The following is a 17,133-nucleotide window of genomic DNA, read 5'->3' as shown; positions in this document are numbered from 1 at the left end:
ATAACTGAAAAAAGTTCACAGTACCCTCTTATTTACAGATTTCGGTATATGTCTGATCTTACCCTGGTGGCACCTCTGATCCCGCCTCAGCTGCCTGTCTCTGGACAGCCTGCAGCAAAGTCTGAGCAGGAACATCCAGCTTCGCGGCGCAACGTTTTAGGTGAGATGCGCGGCTTTTCTCTGTGCTAAAGGGTTTCCCGCATAACGGACAACTAGGAACCACAGTTACTGAGCCTCCTCCTAAATTCTCAACTTGGTCCAAGCACCTGGGAAAAATAGGAAAACAATGTAGACCATCGTTTCGCAACCAGGATGCCTCCAGCTGTTGCAAAACTACAACTCCCAGCATGCCCGGACAGCCTTTGGCTGTCCGGGCATGCTGGGAGTTGTAGTTTTTGAACAATTGGAGGCGTCCTGGTAGGGAAACACTGATGTAGACTTTGCCAGCAGACGTCTATGTAGTGTTACTAGGTGGGATGTCCCCTTACTGACCTGTTCACATGTTGCTCCCTCAGGGGGCCGGCCATGGCTGTCAGGTCTTTTTGGCACAGCTGGCAAAAAAAGAGTCCTTCATCTTCTAAGCTCGCTGGCTTCTCCTTGACATCCATGTGCAGAGCCAGGGCCAGAGCTCCATCGTTCTGTACACTTGGAGAGGTTGTAGAGGATCCAACTGCAGGAGGCAAAATTAAAAGAGACAGAAGAAGAAATATGGTGACAAGATGGATGACAAAAAAAAAAAAAAAAAAACTATACATGATAGAGCTGCGCTCTCACCCACCATGTGCTTCACTGGTCTCTGTGGAATCCAACTTCATCCGGCTGGGGGCTGCCCTCTTGTATTGTTGCATCCGTTCCAAGACAAGGTCTTTTACACTCAGGTGGTCGGGGGGTCTGGGGTCTCCATCTCGGGTCTGACCGTCATCTCTGCTCCCATCTGATACAGTAGAGATCAGAACAATTATTAAAAGGGCACTCCAGCATTTGAAAACATATCCCCTATCCACAGGACAGGAGATAGGGGTCTAATCATGGAGGGGTCCCAGAGGTCGGACACTCATCGATAAGACACCTACTGCCTGTCCTCAATGCATTCTCTATGGGAGCACCAGAGATACACGAGTCCTGTGTTTGGAGCTTCCATAGAGGGGGCATGTCGATCCCGATCTGTGCACAGTGAGATTCAGGCACCATTCTGAGAGATCCCGGGGGTCGCAGCGGACATAACACATTACATCAGTTTTGCCCAGAATGTTCCCTTAAAGGAAATCTGCAGTGAAATAAAGTTATCCCCTATCCGCAGAATAAGGAATAAGTGTCTGATGATGGGGGGTCCGAATGCTGGGACCCCCCCCTGTGATCTGCACGGGGCCTCGGCTCTCCCGTGCAGGAGGGGTGCCGGCTGCAGCATGACGCCACGGTCGAAACTCTCCCTCCATGTATCTCTATGGGAGAGGCGGGGATGCAACCAATGGGAGAGGCAGGGACACGCGCATTAGCCGGCGCACAGTGCAGCAATGCCAGGGCCTCGTAAGGGAGATCAGACATTTATCCCCTATTCTGTGGATAGGGGATAAGTTATAGATTACTGGGGGTCTGACCGCTGGGACTCTCCGCGATCTCCTGAACGAGGCCACAGCAGTGTGCTGGAAGGGGTCGTGCCGACACACCCGCTCCATGTATCCCATAGAAATACATGGAGGTGGTGTGTTGGCCGCGGCTTCCTGCGGGGGTCAAAACGACTGCTTCTGGCAGACGACCGGGGCACCGTTCAGGAGATTGTGGGGAGTTCCAGTGATCGGACCCCCCGTAATCTATAACTTATTCCCTATCCTTTGGATAAGAGATAAGTTATTTTTCACTGCACTACTCCTTTAAAGGGGTTCTCCTGTGCTTAGACATCTTATCCCCTATCCAAAGGATAGGGGATAAGATGCCTGGTCGCGGGAGTCCCGCAGCTGGGGACCCCCGTGATCTTGCACGCGGCACCCCGTTTGTAATCAGTCCCCAGAGCATGTTCGCTCCGGGACTGATTACCGGCGACTACAGGGCGGGCGGCGTGTGACGTCAGGCCTGCGCCGGCGTGTGACGTCATGCTCCGCCCCTCAATGTAAGCCTACGGGAGGGGGCATGACAGCTATCACGCCCCCTCCCGTAGGCTTGCATTGAGGGGCGGAGCGTGACATCACACGGGGTCGGGGGCGTGACATCACACGCCGCCCGCCCTGTAGTCGCCGGTAATCAGTCCCGGAGCGAACACGCTCCGGGGACAGATTACAAACAGGGTGCCGCGTTCATGATCCCGGGGGTCCCCAGCGGCAGGACTCCCGCGATCAGGCATCTTATCCCCTATCCTTTGGATAGGGATAAGATGTCTAAGCACCGGAGTATCCCTTTAAGGCAGTGTGCCAACAGCTGTTGCAAAACTACAACTCCCAGCAAGCCCGGACAGGCATGCAGAGATTTGTTCTTTTGCAACAGCTGGAGACACTGTGGTTGGAAACACTACTTTAAGGCCTTGCAACTTTTTGTAATGCTACAGATTAATTTTAAAGGGGTACTCCACTAGAAAACATTTTTTTTAAATCTTAATCCTTCCAGTACTTATCAGCTGCTGTATGATCCACAGGAAGTTCTTTTCTTTTTTAATTTCCTTTCTGTCTGACCACAGTGCTCTCTGCTGACACCTCTGTCCATGTCAGGAACTGTCCAGAGCAGGAAAGGTTTACCATGGGGATTTGCTTCTACTCTGGACAGTTCTTAAAATGGAAAGAGGTGTCAGCAGAGAGCACTGTGGTCAGGCAGAAAGGAAATTCAAAAAGAAAAGAACTTCCTGTGGAGCATACAGCATCTGATAAGTACTGGGAGGATTAAACCGCAACTGTCATCATATTTTAACCCCCCCCCCCAGACTACTATAATGGTGTCCAGATGATTATAAGGTGACTGCAGCCATTTACCTTTATTGTTGTTTGTCCTTCTTTTCTTTCTAATAAAAACCTTTCATCCAAAAGTCAGGCACAGTTGGATAGGCGTGGCTTGGGGTTCGCCAAGCGCCGACGCCGCCATGCCTATCCTGCCTTCCAGTTCTGGGACCGCTGTGTCTTACTACACATTGCATCAACAGCGCATGTGCCCGTCCCGTCGGCTCTAACGTGCGCGCGCCACTGGTCCTGAGTTGACAGAGTGAGCGCTCGCTCCCGACGTCTGTGCGCTTAGTGTGCACGTGCTGTACTAGAGGCAGATGCTTGGACGCTCACTGCCTCTAGTACAGCACATGCGCACTGAGCGCACAGACGTTGGGAGCGAGCGCTCGCTCTGTCAACTCAGGACCGGTGGCGCGCGCACGTTAGAGCCGACGGGACGGGCGCATGCGCTGTAGATGCACTGTGTAGTAAGAACAAACAACAATAAAGGTAAATGGCTGCAGTCACCTTATAATCATCTGGACACCATTATAGTGGTCTGGGGGTCAAAATATGATGACAGTTGCTCTTTATGTTTTATAAATAGAAGTCATTTACAAATCTGTTTAACTTTCTGGCACCAGTTGATTTCGAAAAACATGTACCCCTTTAACTATTGTCTGACAGTGGTAGTCCACAAGATTGCATACAACCCAATGTACAGTGACCCCCGACCTACGATCAGCATATGATCACTCTCAGAGGCCGTCGCATGTAGAAGGCAGCATCAACATACGATGCTTTTGTATGTCGGGGCCATCGCATAAACGGCTATCTGGCAGCGCAGTCTGCTTCAGCTGACATCGGATAGCCATTTACGGTGCCCCGTGTGGTCCGCTGACGATCACTTACCTGTCCTCGGGGCTCCGGCGCGTCCTCTTCGGGATCCCCTGCATCGTCGGCGCTCTCCATCGTCGTCATCGTGTCGCTGCGCACGCCGTCCCGTCATCCAAAAGGAGCAGCGTGCGTAGTGATGTGATGGCGGCGACGGAAAGCGAGGATGCCGGGGAAGCAGAGGCCTTACCGGAGCGTCGGGGACACCCCGGGGACGCGGCGACAGCGATGGACGGCGACTTCCCGGGCAGCGGTGACGAGCGGTGACGGTCCGGAGCGGCGGGGACAGGTGAGTACAACTTCCTCTAACAGTGGTCTTCAACCTGCGGACCTCCAGATGTTGCAAAACTACAACTCCCAGCATGCCCGGACAGCCAAAGGCTGTCCGGGCATGCTGGGTGTTGTAGTTTTGCAACATCTGGAGGTCCGCAGGTTGTAGACCACTGTCCTATACTTTACATTGCACGGATCCCTCAACATGCGATGGTTTAAACAAACGATGGTTCATTTGGAACGGATTACCATCGTATGTTGAGGGACCACTGTATTGCTTTGGCTGCAGCTCCATAGTTAGAATTTGAAGCGCTACAAAAAGTTGCAGTGTAACCCAGGCAAAAGCAAAGTTTCACTTTAAAATCTGCTTTGGTTACAGTCTCGGTTCCTGTGGTAAACAAAATCCTCACGGCTCCTCTCACCCTTCTGTAGGAGCCCATTAGTGTGAACATCAGGTTTGTCACCATCAGGTTTTGGGACGACAGCCACTTCCGCCTCCTTGCCGCCCCCGTCCTTTTTCTGTTTCTTGGTCCCAGTTGCTTTGGTCTTCTTCGCCGCCCCTCGTGCTGCAGTGCTGACTTTGGGGACATTCTGACCTTCCTGGGGGTTGTTGTTCTTCCGAACCCTTTTCAACAGTTTGGAGCAAAGTTCAGCAAAGTCATCATCTGACTCAACCATTAGTGATGTCGTTCCTTGGGTGGGGGTGAGACGGTAAAATCAGAGAATCTGGGGCGTGAAAGGGGACGGTCCTCATGTCACCTGCCCATCATACAGAAGACGCACCTGCTTCTAGGAAAATGGGAGAAAAAAAGTCATTGTCACAAAATACTTCCATATAAGGGTGGTCCGGTATAGAAAAAACGTTTTCTTACAACGTATTAGGGTATATGAGTAGGTGGAGTATACAGACAATACAGAAGGGTCCTCTGTTCTGGATCCAAAGCGTCTCTCATTCTGCGGGATGTGTCCTGTATTACACAATAACACATTTACATGAATGGGAGCTGTGTAATCAGGGCTCAAGTCCTGCAGGAATGTATGGGAACTGAGTTCCTGAACTTTTTCCACAGCAGGAACACTGTTCCCATAAGCAATGGGACTATAAACAGGAAAAAAAGTGGTTTGGCGAGGCGCTGCTCAGTGTGCGGTCGATAAAAGAGGACTCGAGTGGCACAGGACAATAAAATGCTTTATTGCAGTATTGGGGACAACGCGTTTCGGCATTCATTGATGCCTTCCTCAGGTCCACTTACAGCTCCCAGTGATGATGTGTGTTATACGCTGGGTAGCTGGAACGGAGTCCTGTGTGGTTTCTGTGCCTCTCTGGCCGGACCAGAGAGGCACAGAAACCACACAGGAGCTGTAAGTGGACCTGAGGAAGGCATCAGTGGATGCCGAAACGCGTTGTCCCCAATACTTCAATAAAGCATTTTATTGTCCTGTGCCACTCGAGTCCTCTTTTATCGACCGCACACTGAGCAGCGCCTCGCCAAACCGCTTTTTTTTCCTGTTCATAGTCCCATTGTTCACCTATCGGACACCTATTTGGTATATCTGATACAGGTAAGAGCGCAGCAGCCAGCGCCCCCTGTATTTTCTCATCCCTTCTCCTAAGCATGTTCCCATTAGCAGGAGTCATGCAGGACCAGCCCTTGGGTGGAAATCTTGGGCGAGTTCCCACACTTTTTTTCCCCCAGGACTTGACCCCTGTGTGTAATGCTTCATTTCCCCGGTGGGGGCGCTATAGGGAAACTGAACACCTACTGCCAGGTTCTCCCACACATGATCCCTGAACAATACTTTGTGATCAGGTTGTGCGGCCAGGAGTTACAGCCATAATACAATTGTAAAACTGCATCCGCATATGGCTAGTGTGAACCCAGCCCAACACACGTGCATTTTATTTTAAAGGGGTACTCCGGTGGAAAACTTTTTTTTTTTTAAATCAACTGGTGCCAGAAAGTTAAACAGATTTGTAAATTACTTCTATAAAAAAAAAATCTTAATCCTTCCAGTACTTATTAGCTGCTGAATACTTTTCTTTTTGGAACACAGAGCTCTCTGCTGACATCACGAGCACAGTGCTCTCTGCTGGCATCTCTGTCCAGAGCAGCATATGTTTGCTATAAGGATTTTCTTCTACTCTGGACAGTTCTTAAAATGGACAGAGATGTCAGCAGAGAGCACTGTGCTCGTGATGTCAGCAGAGAGTACTGTGTTCCAAAAAGAAAATCATTTCCTCTGTACTATTTAGCAGCTAATAAGTACTGGAAGGATTAAGATTTTTTAATAGAAGTAATTTACAAATCTGTTTAACTTTCTCACACCAGTTGATTTATAAAACAAAGTTTTCCACCGGAGTACCCCTTTAAATGTATTTTTGATTCTGCATATAACAAGTACTAAAAACTGCCTGAGCGCATGACAGTAATTCGTAGTGTCCCGGCATCCCGCTGACCACGGTTTGCCAGTCAGGTGGGTTTTTATATACAAAGGTCCACCACAATAAAACCTATATACCATGCGGAGTACGCTATGTGTTATATAGTGCATGTACTTGCGTCATATTAATAACGCACCTCCAGTTTGTTAAAGGGGTACTCCGCTGCTCAGCGCTTGGAACAAACGGTTCCTAACACTTTAGTCGACGCGGGTGCTCGTGAAGTTATAACCCCGCCCCCTCAATACAAGTCTATGGGAGGGGGCGTGACGGCCGTCACGCCCCCTCCCATAGACTTGCATTGAGGGGGGTGGGACGTGACATCATGAGGGGGCGGGGCTATAACTTCACGAGCACCCGCGCCGGCTAAAGTGTTAGGAACAGTTTGTTCCAAGCGCTGAGCAGCGGAGTACCCCTTTAAGGTTTTCCTTATGTCTGACAGTCTGGGATGTATAGGGAGTAATATATACCATAAATTGCAGTCATCCAGATGTTGCAGATCTTCATCTCCCAGAATTCCCGACAGCCATTAGCTGCAGCAAATAAGCTGTCCGGGCATGCTGGGAGTTGAAGTTTTGCAACATCTGGAGGGCCGCCATTTTGAGACCCCTGACTTACACCATGGCCCAGATCTATCAGTGTGACTGATAGTGACCAATCACAGCTTACATTCAGAAACGAAAGAGGAGCTGTGATTGGTCGCTATCCGTCTGAGACAAAAATCAAACAGATTTATTTATTTTTTCCCTTAAATCTGCGCCCATGTCTTGAATTTATTGGTGTCAAAAACCTTTGAGATGTCACATTATATTTTATTATAATTAAACATATTCTTTCTTTCTTTGTCTTTTGCTTACTCATGTAGAGGTTCTGTTTTCAGGGCTCGTTCACACTGTAGACATCCCGCCGTCCCATTGTTTTCAATAGGGATGTCCCAATACCATTTTTTTTTTTTTTTTAAAGGGGTATTCCAGAAAAAAAAATGTTTATATATCAACTGGCTCCAGAAAGTTAAACAGATTTGTAAATTACTTCTATAAAAAAATCTTAATCCTTTCAGTACTTATGAGCTTCTGAAGTTGAGTTGTTCTTTTCTGTCTAAGTGCTCTCTGATGACACGTTTCCCGGGAACCGCCCAGTTTAGAAGAGGTTTGCTATGGGGATTTTCTTCTAAACTGGGCGGTTCCCGAGAAACGTGTCATCAGAGAGCACTTAGACAGAAAAGAACAACTCAACTTCAGAAGCTCATAAGTACTGAAAGGATTAAGATTTTTTTTATAGAAGTCATTTACAAATCTGTTTAACTTTCTGGAGCCAGTTGATATATAAAAAAAAATTTTTCCTTGAATACCCCTTTAACCCCTTAAGGACTTAGCCCTTTTTCACCTTAAGGACTCAGACGTTTTTTGCACATCTGACCACTGTCACTTTAAACATTAATAACTCTGGGATGCTTTTAGTTATCATTCTGATTCCGAGATTGTTTTTTCGTCACATATTCTACTTTAACATAGTGGTAAAATGTTGTGGTAACTTGCATCCTTTCTTGGTGAAAAATCCCAAAATTTGATGAAAAATTTGAAAATTTTGCATTTTTCTAACTTTGAAGCTCTCTGCTTGTAAGGAAAATGGATATTCAAAATAATTTTTTTTTTTTTGGTTCACATATACAATATGTCTATTTTATATTTTCATCATAAAATTGATGAGTTTTTACTTTTGGAAGACATCAGAGGGCTTCAACGGTCAGCAGCAATTTTCCAATTTTTCACAAAATTTTGAAACTCACTTTTTTTCAGGGACCAGTTCAGGTTTGAAGTGGATTTGAAGGGTCTTCATATTAGAAATACCCCATAAATGACCCCATTATAAAAACTGCACCCCTCAAAGTATTCAAAATGACATTCAGTCAGCGTTTTAACCCTTTACGGGTTTCACAGGAATAGCAGCAAAGTGAAGGAGAAAATTCACAATCTTCATTTTTTACACTCGCATGTTTTTGTAGACCCAATTTTTGAATTTTTGCAAGGGGTAAAAAGGAGAAAATTTTTACTTGTATTTGAAACCCAATTTCTCTCGAGTAAGCACATACCTCATATGTCTATGTTAATTGTTCGGCGGGCGCAGTAGAGGGCTCAGAAGGGAAGGAGCGACAAATGGTTTTTGGGGGGCATGTCACTTTTAGGAAGCCCCTATGGTGCCAGGACAGCAAAAAACACCACATGGCATACCATTTTGGAAACTAGACCCCTCGGGGAACGTAACAAGGGGTAAAGTGAACCTTAATACCCCACAGGGGTTTCACAACTTTTGCATATGTAAAAAAAAAAAAAATTTACCTAAAATGCTTGGTTTCCCAAAAAAATTTCATTTTTACAAAGGGTTAAAGCAGAAAATACACCCCAAAATTTGAAGCCCAATTTCTCCCGATTCAGAAAACGCCCCATATGGGGGTGAAAAGTGCTCTGCTGGCGCACTAAAGGTCTCAGAAGAGAAGGAGTCACATTTGGCTTTTTGAAAGCAAATTTTGCTCTGGGGGCATGCCGCATTTAGGAAGCCCCTGTGGTGCCAGGACAGCAAAAAAAAAACACATGGCATACCATTTTGGAAACTAGACCCCTCGGGGAACGTAACAAGGGGTTAAGCGAACCTTAATACCCTACAGGTGTTTCACGACTTTTGCATATGTAAAAAAAATATTTATACTCCCAGCATGCCTGGACAGTCAGTGGCTATCTGGCAATACTGGGAGTAGTTGTTTTGCAACAGCTGGAGGCTCCGTTTTGGAAACAGTGGCGTACCAGACGTTTTTCATTTTTATTGGGGAGGGGGGCTGTGTAGGGGTATGTGTATATGTAGTGATTTTTACTTTTTATTTTATTGTGTGTTAGTGTAGTGTTTTTAGGGTACAGTCACATGGACGGGGGTTCACAGTAGTTTCACGCTGGCAGTTTGAGCTGCGGCAGAAAATTTGCCGCAGCTCAAACTTGCAGCCGGATACTTACTGTAATCCTCCGCCCATGTGAGTGTACCCTGTACATTCACATTGGGGGGGACATCCAGCTGTTGCAAAACTACAACTCCCAGCATGTACGGTCTATCAGTGCATGCTGGGAGTTGTAGTTTTGCAACCGCTGGAGGCTCCGTTTTGGAAACAGTGGCGTGCCAGACGTTTTTCATTTTTATTGGGGAGGGGAGGGGGGGTTGTATAGGGGTATGTGTATATGTAGTGTTTTTTACTTTTTATTGTGTGTTAGTGTAGTGTTTTTAGGGTACAGTCGCACGGGCGGGGGGTTCACAGTAGTTTCTCGCTGGCAGTTTGAGCTGCGGCAGAAAATTTGCCGCAGCTCAAACTTGCAGCCGGATACTTGCTGTAATCCTCCGCCCATGTGAGTGTACCCTGTACGTTCACATTGGGGGGGGGGGGGAGAAACATCCAGCCGTTGCAAAACTACAACTCCCAGCATGTATGGTCTATCAGTGCATGCTGGGAGTTGTAGTTTTGCAACAGCTGGAGGCACACTGGTTGTGAAACACAGAGTTTGGTAACAAACTCAGTGTTTTGCAACCAGTGTGCCTTCAGCTGTTGCAAAAGCTACAACCCCCAGCATGTACGGACAGCGGAAGGGCATGCTGGGTCTTGTAGTTATGCAAAAGCTGGAGGCATACTACTTTGGCTGGGGATGCTGGGGACTGTAGTTATGCAACAGCTGGAGACACACTGGTTTGCTACATAACTCAGTGTGCCTTCAGCTGTTGCAAAACTACAACTCCCAGCAGTCACCGACAGCCAACGGGCATGCTGGGAGTTGTAGTTATGCAACCAGCAGATGCACTACTACAACTCCCAGCATGCACTTTAGCTGTTGGTGCAAGCTGGGAGTTGTAGTTACACAACAGCTGAAGGTAAACTTTTCCATAGAAAAAATGTGCCTCCAGCTGTTGCAAAACTACAAGTCCCAGCATGCCCATAAGGGCATGCTGGGAATTGTGGTGGTCTGCCTTCTGCTGTTGCATAACTACAGCTCCCAGCATGCCCTTTTTGCATGCTGGGAGCTGTTGCTAAGCAACAGCAGGAGGCTGTCACTCACCTCCAACAATCCACGCCGCATCAGGTCCGTCCCTCGTCGTCGCCGCCGCGGCCGTCGCTCCTGGGGCCCCGATCCCAACATTGACGCCGGGGATCGGGGTCCCCAGCACCCGGGGTGCACGTCCCGCACCCGCTCACGTCCTCCGGAAGAGGGGCGGAGCGGGTTGCGGGAGTGACACCCGCAGCAGGCGCCCTGATTGGTCGGCCGGTAATCCGGCCGACGAATCAGGGCGATCGTGAGGTGGCACCAGTGCCACCTCACCCCTGCAGGCTCTGGCTGTTCGGGGCCGTCAGAGCCTGTAATTCCGGGTCACCGGGTCACTGGAGACCCGATTGACCCGGAATCTGCCGCAGATCGCTGGACTGAATTGTCCAGCGATCTGCGGCCATCGCCGACATGGGGGGGCATAATGACACCCCTGGGCGATATGCCCCGATGCCTGCTGAACGATTTCAGCAGGCATCGGGCACCGGCTCCCCTCCAGCTAGCGGTGGGGGGCCGGGATTTGACAGGACGTACTCAAACGTCCTGAGTCCTTAAGGGGTTAAAAAAAAAATGGTATTGGGACATCCCTATTGAAAACAATGGGACGGCGGGATGTCTACAGTGTGAACGAGCCCTGAAAACAGAACCTCTACATGAGTAAGCAAAAGACAAAGAAAGAAAGAATATGTTTAATTATAATAAAATATAATGTGACATCTCAAAGGTTTTTGACACCAATAAATTCAAGACATGGGCGCAGATTTAAGGGAAAAAATTAATAAATCTGTTTGATTTTTGTCTCAGACGGATAGCGACCAATCACAGCTCCTCTTTAGTTTCTGAATGTAAGCTGTGATTGGTCACTATCAGTCACACTGATAGATCTGGGCCATGGTGTAAGTCAGGGGTCTCAAAATGGCGGCCCTCCAGATGTTGCAAAACTTCAACTCCCAGCATGCCCGGACAGCTTATTTGCTGCAGCTAATGGCTGTCGGGAATTCTGGGAGATGAAGTTCTGCAACATCTGGATGACTGCAATTTAGGGTATATATTACTCCCTATACATCCCAGACAGTCAGACATAAGGAAAACCTTAAAGGGGTACTCCGCTGCTCAGTGCTGGAACGCTGGAGCCGGCACCGGGAGCTTGTGAAGTTATAGCCCCGCCACCTCAATGCAAGTCTATGGGAGGGGGCGTGACAGCTGTCACGCCCCCTCCCATAGACTTGCATTGAGGGGGCGGGGCGTGACATCATGAGGGGGTGGGGCTATAACTTCACGAGCACCCGCGTCGGCTAAAGCGTTAGGAACAGTTTGTTCCAAGCGCTGAGCAGCGGAGTACCCCTTTAACAAACTGGAGGTGCGTTATTAATATAAGTATCGATACTTTTATTAACCCCTTAATGACCAGGCTCTTTTTATTTTATTTTTTATTTGACATGTATCTCTTTAAATGGTAATAACTTTCAAACACTTTTTCTGAGCGGAGCGATTCTGAGAGTTTTTTCGTGACATATTGTACTTTTTGTTGACATATGCAGTGTTTTTATGTGAAAAACGCCAAAATATTGTGAAAAACTGGAACATTTCTGGAGTTTTTTTATTATTATTTTTTTTATGGTGTACACTGTGCGGTAAAAGTGATGTTATATTTATTCTGTAGGTCGGTACGATTATGGCGATACCCATTTTATACAACTTTCTATGTTTTGTTTTTTTTTCCTTTTCTGAGCAAAATTCTTTTTCTGCCATTCATTTTCCAACAGCTGTAACTATTTTATTTTTCATCCGACGCCATTAAGTGAGGGCTTATTTTTTGCGGGATGAGCTGTACTTTTTATTGGTATTATTTTTGGGATATGTGCTACCTTTTGATCTTTTTTATTCCGCTATTTGTACCAAAATTGGCAAATGTTGCGCTTTTTTGTTGTTTTTTTTAATTTATTTTTACAACATTCACCGTGCGGGATAATTTACATTATAGTTTTATAGTACACGTCATTACGGATGTGGCAATACCTATTATGTATATGATTTGTGTTTTTGATCTTTTTTTTATGACAACACAAGGTTTTACTGGGAAATGGGCAATTTTTATTTTTACACTTCGTACATGTATTGAACAACCAATGGCGACCCGCGATCGTATGGCAGCGGCACCTCTGTTGGTGAACAGCACACTCCCCCTGTCAACACCATAGATGCCATGACCATGGAGCACTGTAAGGGACCTCCGGACGTCCTCTCAGCTAATCGGGACACGGCGATGATCCCAATCAGCATCCCTGAGCTAAACAGCAGTTAATTGCAGGACTTTTAGACGCCACAATGAACTTTGATTGCGGCGTCTAAAGAGTTAATGCCGGAAATCACCCCAATCGGTGATGTTCGGCATTAGCCACAGGTCCTGGCGATGACGCATGCTGCATAGTTCACGCGCTGCATAGCATTGGGCACCTTCGTGCGAATGTCCAGTATGGGTCCCAATACCAGTATCACGACATCCCTAGTTTTCAATGAGATTCTGCTGCTCTGTGCACATTGCAGAATTGCTGCAGCGGAATTCAGCAGGCAGAATGGACGTCCGCTCAAAGAATGAACATGTCTATACATTGGAGTGGAAATCCGCCGGACTGCATTGCCGCCTATGAGACGGCTCACGTCCGTGCGGTCCTACTGACGATAAATTCGGGGCGCCTGCTGCAGGCGAACATTCCGCTATCAGCTGTATGGTTGCAGTTTTAATGAGCCCTAAATGTGCTTTTTCTAGAACAGGATATATTGATACCTTCATACTAGGATTAGTGCAATGGAGGAACAACCGAGAAATACGTAAGAATCCGGTGGAGATAACAGCGGGTAATGATCATGGATGCAGGTGACCTCCACCATACGCAATGTGTTTTAGCTTGGGATGTATGATTGAAATGAACACAGCAGTGACCTCCGAACTGTCGACCTTAAGATGTTGCAAAACTACAACTCCCAGCATGCCCGGACAGCCATTGGCTGTCCGGGCATGCTGGGAGTTGTAGTTTTGCAACATTTGGAGGGCCTCAATTTGGAGACCACTGCCCTAAATCAATAAATTCAAGGCATGCTGGGAGTTGTAGTTTTGCAACAGCTGTAGGTCCCCAGTTTGGAGAACACTGGAATACAGTATGTGACTCAATTTGGAGACCATTGCCCTAAATCAAGAAATTCAAGGCATGCTGGGAGTTGTAGTTTTGCAACAGCTGTAGGTCCCCAGTTTGGAGACCACTGGAATACAGTATGTGACTCAATTTGGAGACCATTGCCCTAAATCAAGAAATTCAAGGCATGCTGGGAGTTGTAGTTTTGCAACAGCTGTAGGTAGAGATGAGCGAACTTACAGTAAATTCGATTCGTCACGAACTTCTCGGCTCGGCAGTTGATGACTTCTCCTGCGTAAATGAGTTCAGCCTTCAGGTGCTCCGGTGGGCTGGAAAAGGTGGATACAGTCCTAGGAAAGAGTCTCCTGGGACTGTATCCACCTTTTCCAGCCCACCGGAGCACCGGAAAGCTGAACTAATTTATGCAGGAAAAGTCATCAACTGCCGAGCCGAGAAGTTTGTGACGAATCAAATTTACTGTAAGTTCGCTCATCTCTAGCTGTAGGTCCCCAGTTTGGAGACCATTGGAATACAGTATGTGACTCAATTTGGAGACCATTGCCCTAAATCAAATTCAAGGCATGCTGGGAGATGTAGTTTTGCAACAGCTGTAGGTCCCCAGTTTGCAGACCACTGGAATACAGTATGTGACCAACAATTCTGCAGAGATGCTGAAAATGGTTTGGAAATACAGAGGTCACATGACTGTCACCAGTCTATAGCAGGGGCAAAACTCATACGTTATGCTAATAAAATAATAAAAATGCAGAGATACAACTCCCATCATGTCTGACAATGTCGTCCTAAAGTATTCGGGTTGCAGGGTAAAGCATGGTGGAGAGCGGTCCCTTTTTACACCAGTGGTCTCCAAACTGTGGCCCTCCAGCGGTTGCAAAACTACAGAGACACAGGATTGGGTCACTGCCCCTAGAATACTGGGGCTGCAGTGTAAAGCATGGGGGAGAGCGGACCTCAGCGTTCCCAAAGCTGCATCTCTTCACTACAACTCCCATCATCCCCTCAAAGTATTGGGGCTGCAGTGTAAAGCATGGGGGAGAGCGGACCTCAGCGTTCCCAAAGCTGTATCTCTTCACTACAACTCCCATCATCCCCTCAAAGTATTGGAGCTGCAGTGTAAAGCATGGCGGAGCGGTCTTCTATAGACCCAAGCTGTTGAAAAACTACAACTCCCATCATGGTCAAGCAGCCACTGAAATGTAAACAATGGTCCAGGAAGACTAATGGATCCCAGAAGCAGAGCAGACCAGACTATCAGATGCAGCACAACCCCCAGCTGTATTCATTGGACTTGCACTTCTATTGAACAGAATCAGGGATGCTGGGATTTCTAGTCCTCCAGCCCTGGTCACATGACAAGCCATGCACAGCAGATAGAGTCATGACATAACTCCATCCGCCATTGCCCTCCCCCCGGTTCATAACATTGTCTCCCACTGTCGCTTACCTCCGGCCGTACGTACGTTCAGCGACCCGGAAGTTACGCCGCATGACGTCACCGCGCGAAGCGACCAACACGGAGCGCCGGGCCGTTTCCATGGCGACGGATTCAAACTGGAAACTGGCGCCACCGCTAATGAGTCTTCAACAAAATGGCCACCGCTAGTTATAATGCAGATCTGTAAATGTCTTCGCCCTGTGTGGAAGGAAGCCAGGGACTGATTTGCAGATAGCTCTGGATTCTTTTTTTTGCCATTGACTTTATAGTATTCAAAATAATTTGTAAATTATAGCTATATGGCTTCTTGTGTGATGCGCTACTTATATACACACCACACTGAAAATAAATAAGTACACCCCCCCGAGATAACATGAGGAAATAAGCTATGGGACACATGATAACTTATGTGGTATACATCCACATACTGACATATACCATGGCACACCCATCCCGAACATTGCCTGCCATTGACTACATCTGTCCATTTTCAAATAATAAAAGGGGGTAATTATGCCCAGGGGAAGTGCTCTAAATTATAACCTTTAATTCTATTAGTTAAAATACACCACAGACAATAAAGTGACCCATTAAAAGTCAGATTAAATTATGAAACCTATTGTACCAACTGTTTTGGCCCAACGTGTTTCCGCTGCATTCCACAGCTTCCTCAGGGGAATAGCAATGGTACATGCAATACACTGGTTATCTGTTATGTATATAACCACAATGGTATTGTGCCCAATAGGTAAATACAAAGTTATGTTTCAACTAACTGCCCCAGTACAGTATTAGCGGCAGAAGGAGATATTAGGGTCTATACATCATGATAAATATATAGAATACAATGCAAAGTACAATACCGGACCAGTTTGCTTCCTGGTGGATCCTTTCATTTACCAGGAAACTGTTAAGATGTCCGGATTCAGTGTAGGCACAGTGGTGGGGAGCCACGTTCTGGCTACTGGTGCTCTCGTTGTGGCGTCTGTCCATTTTCCTCACATATGGGGGGGTCAAGTGAGGTTGCAGTGTAAAGCATGGTGAAAAAACATATAGTCCAGTTTTCCTCATCCTGGCCTCTCCAGCTGTTGCAAAACTATAACTCCCAGCATGCCAGCACAGCAAGACTCTAAAGCACATTAGACCACACTTTTTGAGCCCTGCAAACATATACGTTTGGGGAATGGACCAAATGTAGTCACTGGGATCACTATATTAAAGTGAATGTAAACGCTGTGGTATATGTCGGCATACTGTTACTTTGGTATCCGGTTGTATACCTCTAACACTTTCCAGATGTGGTGTTGCTTCCTGAACACTCCAGGCAATACACACTGCTAAGGCGCCATTCTCATCACAATTAATTTGCAACCTGTCAAAAACATTTGCAGATAAACACTGGGACATAGTATCAATGCGCCAAATGTTTATAGCCGTGTTTTCCAAACAGCGTCTCCAGCTGTTGCAAAACTACAACTCCCAGCATGTCCAGACAGCCAAAGGCTGAACTGCTTTCCCACTATTCCTCCAACTCACTCTTTGACCACTTTCAATCTGTTTTCCGTCCACAAAATTCTACCGAAACTGCCCTAACCAAAGTGGCCAATGATCTTCTGATCGCTAAAGCCACGTGCCAGTACTGTGTGCTTTCTTCTTCTTCACCTTCTTCTGAGCCTTTGACACAGTCACCCATTCCTATCTGCTACAAACTTTCTCACCCCTAGGCCTCACAAATCTGGCCCTTTTCCTGGGTTTCCTCATACCTCTCAGACCATATATTCACTCTCTCATTCACACGTAGGGTTGCTACCTGGCTGGTATTTTACCGGCACAGCCGGTATTTTGCCCACCCTGCCGGTATTTTTATATAAAAAATACTGGCAATGCAATGGCCGGTATTTATCCAACCAATCCTCCAACTCCTGGAATGTTGCACCATAACCTATACCAGTCTTTC

The 17,133-nt window shown here is 47.0% G+C and overlaps 1 protein-coding gene across 1 annotated transcript in view; it reads right to left on the bottom strand.

Moving 5' to 3' along the window:
- SLX4 (SLX4 structure-specific endonuclease subunit) overlaps window positions 1–15,989 on the bottom strand; it is a 51,042-nt gene extending 35,053 nt beyond the window's left edge. Inside the window, exons 1-5 of the mRNA XM_056536039.1 lie at window positions 15,186–15,989; window positions 4,493–4,859; window positions 779–934; window positions 493–670; window positions 63–266 (exon numbers count right to left, since the gene is read on the bottom strand). Coding sequence (XP_056392014.1) covers window positions 63–266; window positions 493–670; window positions 779–934; window positions 4,493–4,748 — 794 coding nt within the window. The 5' untranslated portion in view covers window positions 4,749–4,859; window positions 15,186–15,989. The remainder of the gene's footprint in view (window positions 1–62; window positions 267–492; window positions 671–778; window positions 935–4,492; window positions 4,860–15,185) is intronic.
- Window positions 15,990–17,133: the final 1,144 nt, after the last annotated feature.

Source organism: Hyla sarda, chromosome 8 (assembly GCF_029499605.1).
Source record: "Hyla sarda isolate aHylSar1 chromosome 8, aHylSar1.hap1, whole genome shotgun sequence".
NCBI classification, from domain to species: domain Eukaryota; kingdom Metazoa; phylum Chordata; class Amphibia; order Anura; family Hylidae; genus Hyla; species Hyla sarda.
Note: the sequence above shows the minus strand (reverse complement) of the source record. Positions and strands in the feature narration are given on the sequence as shown.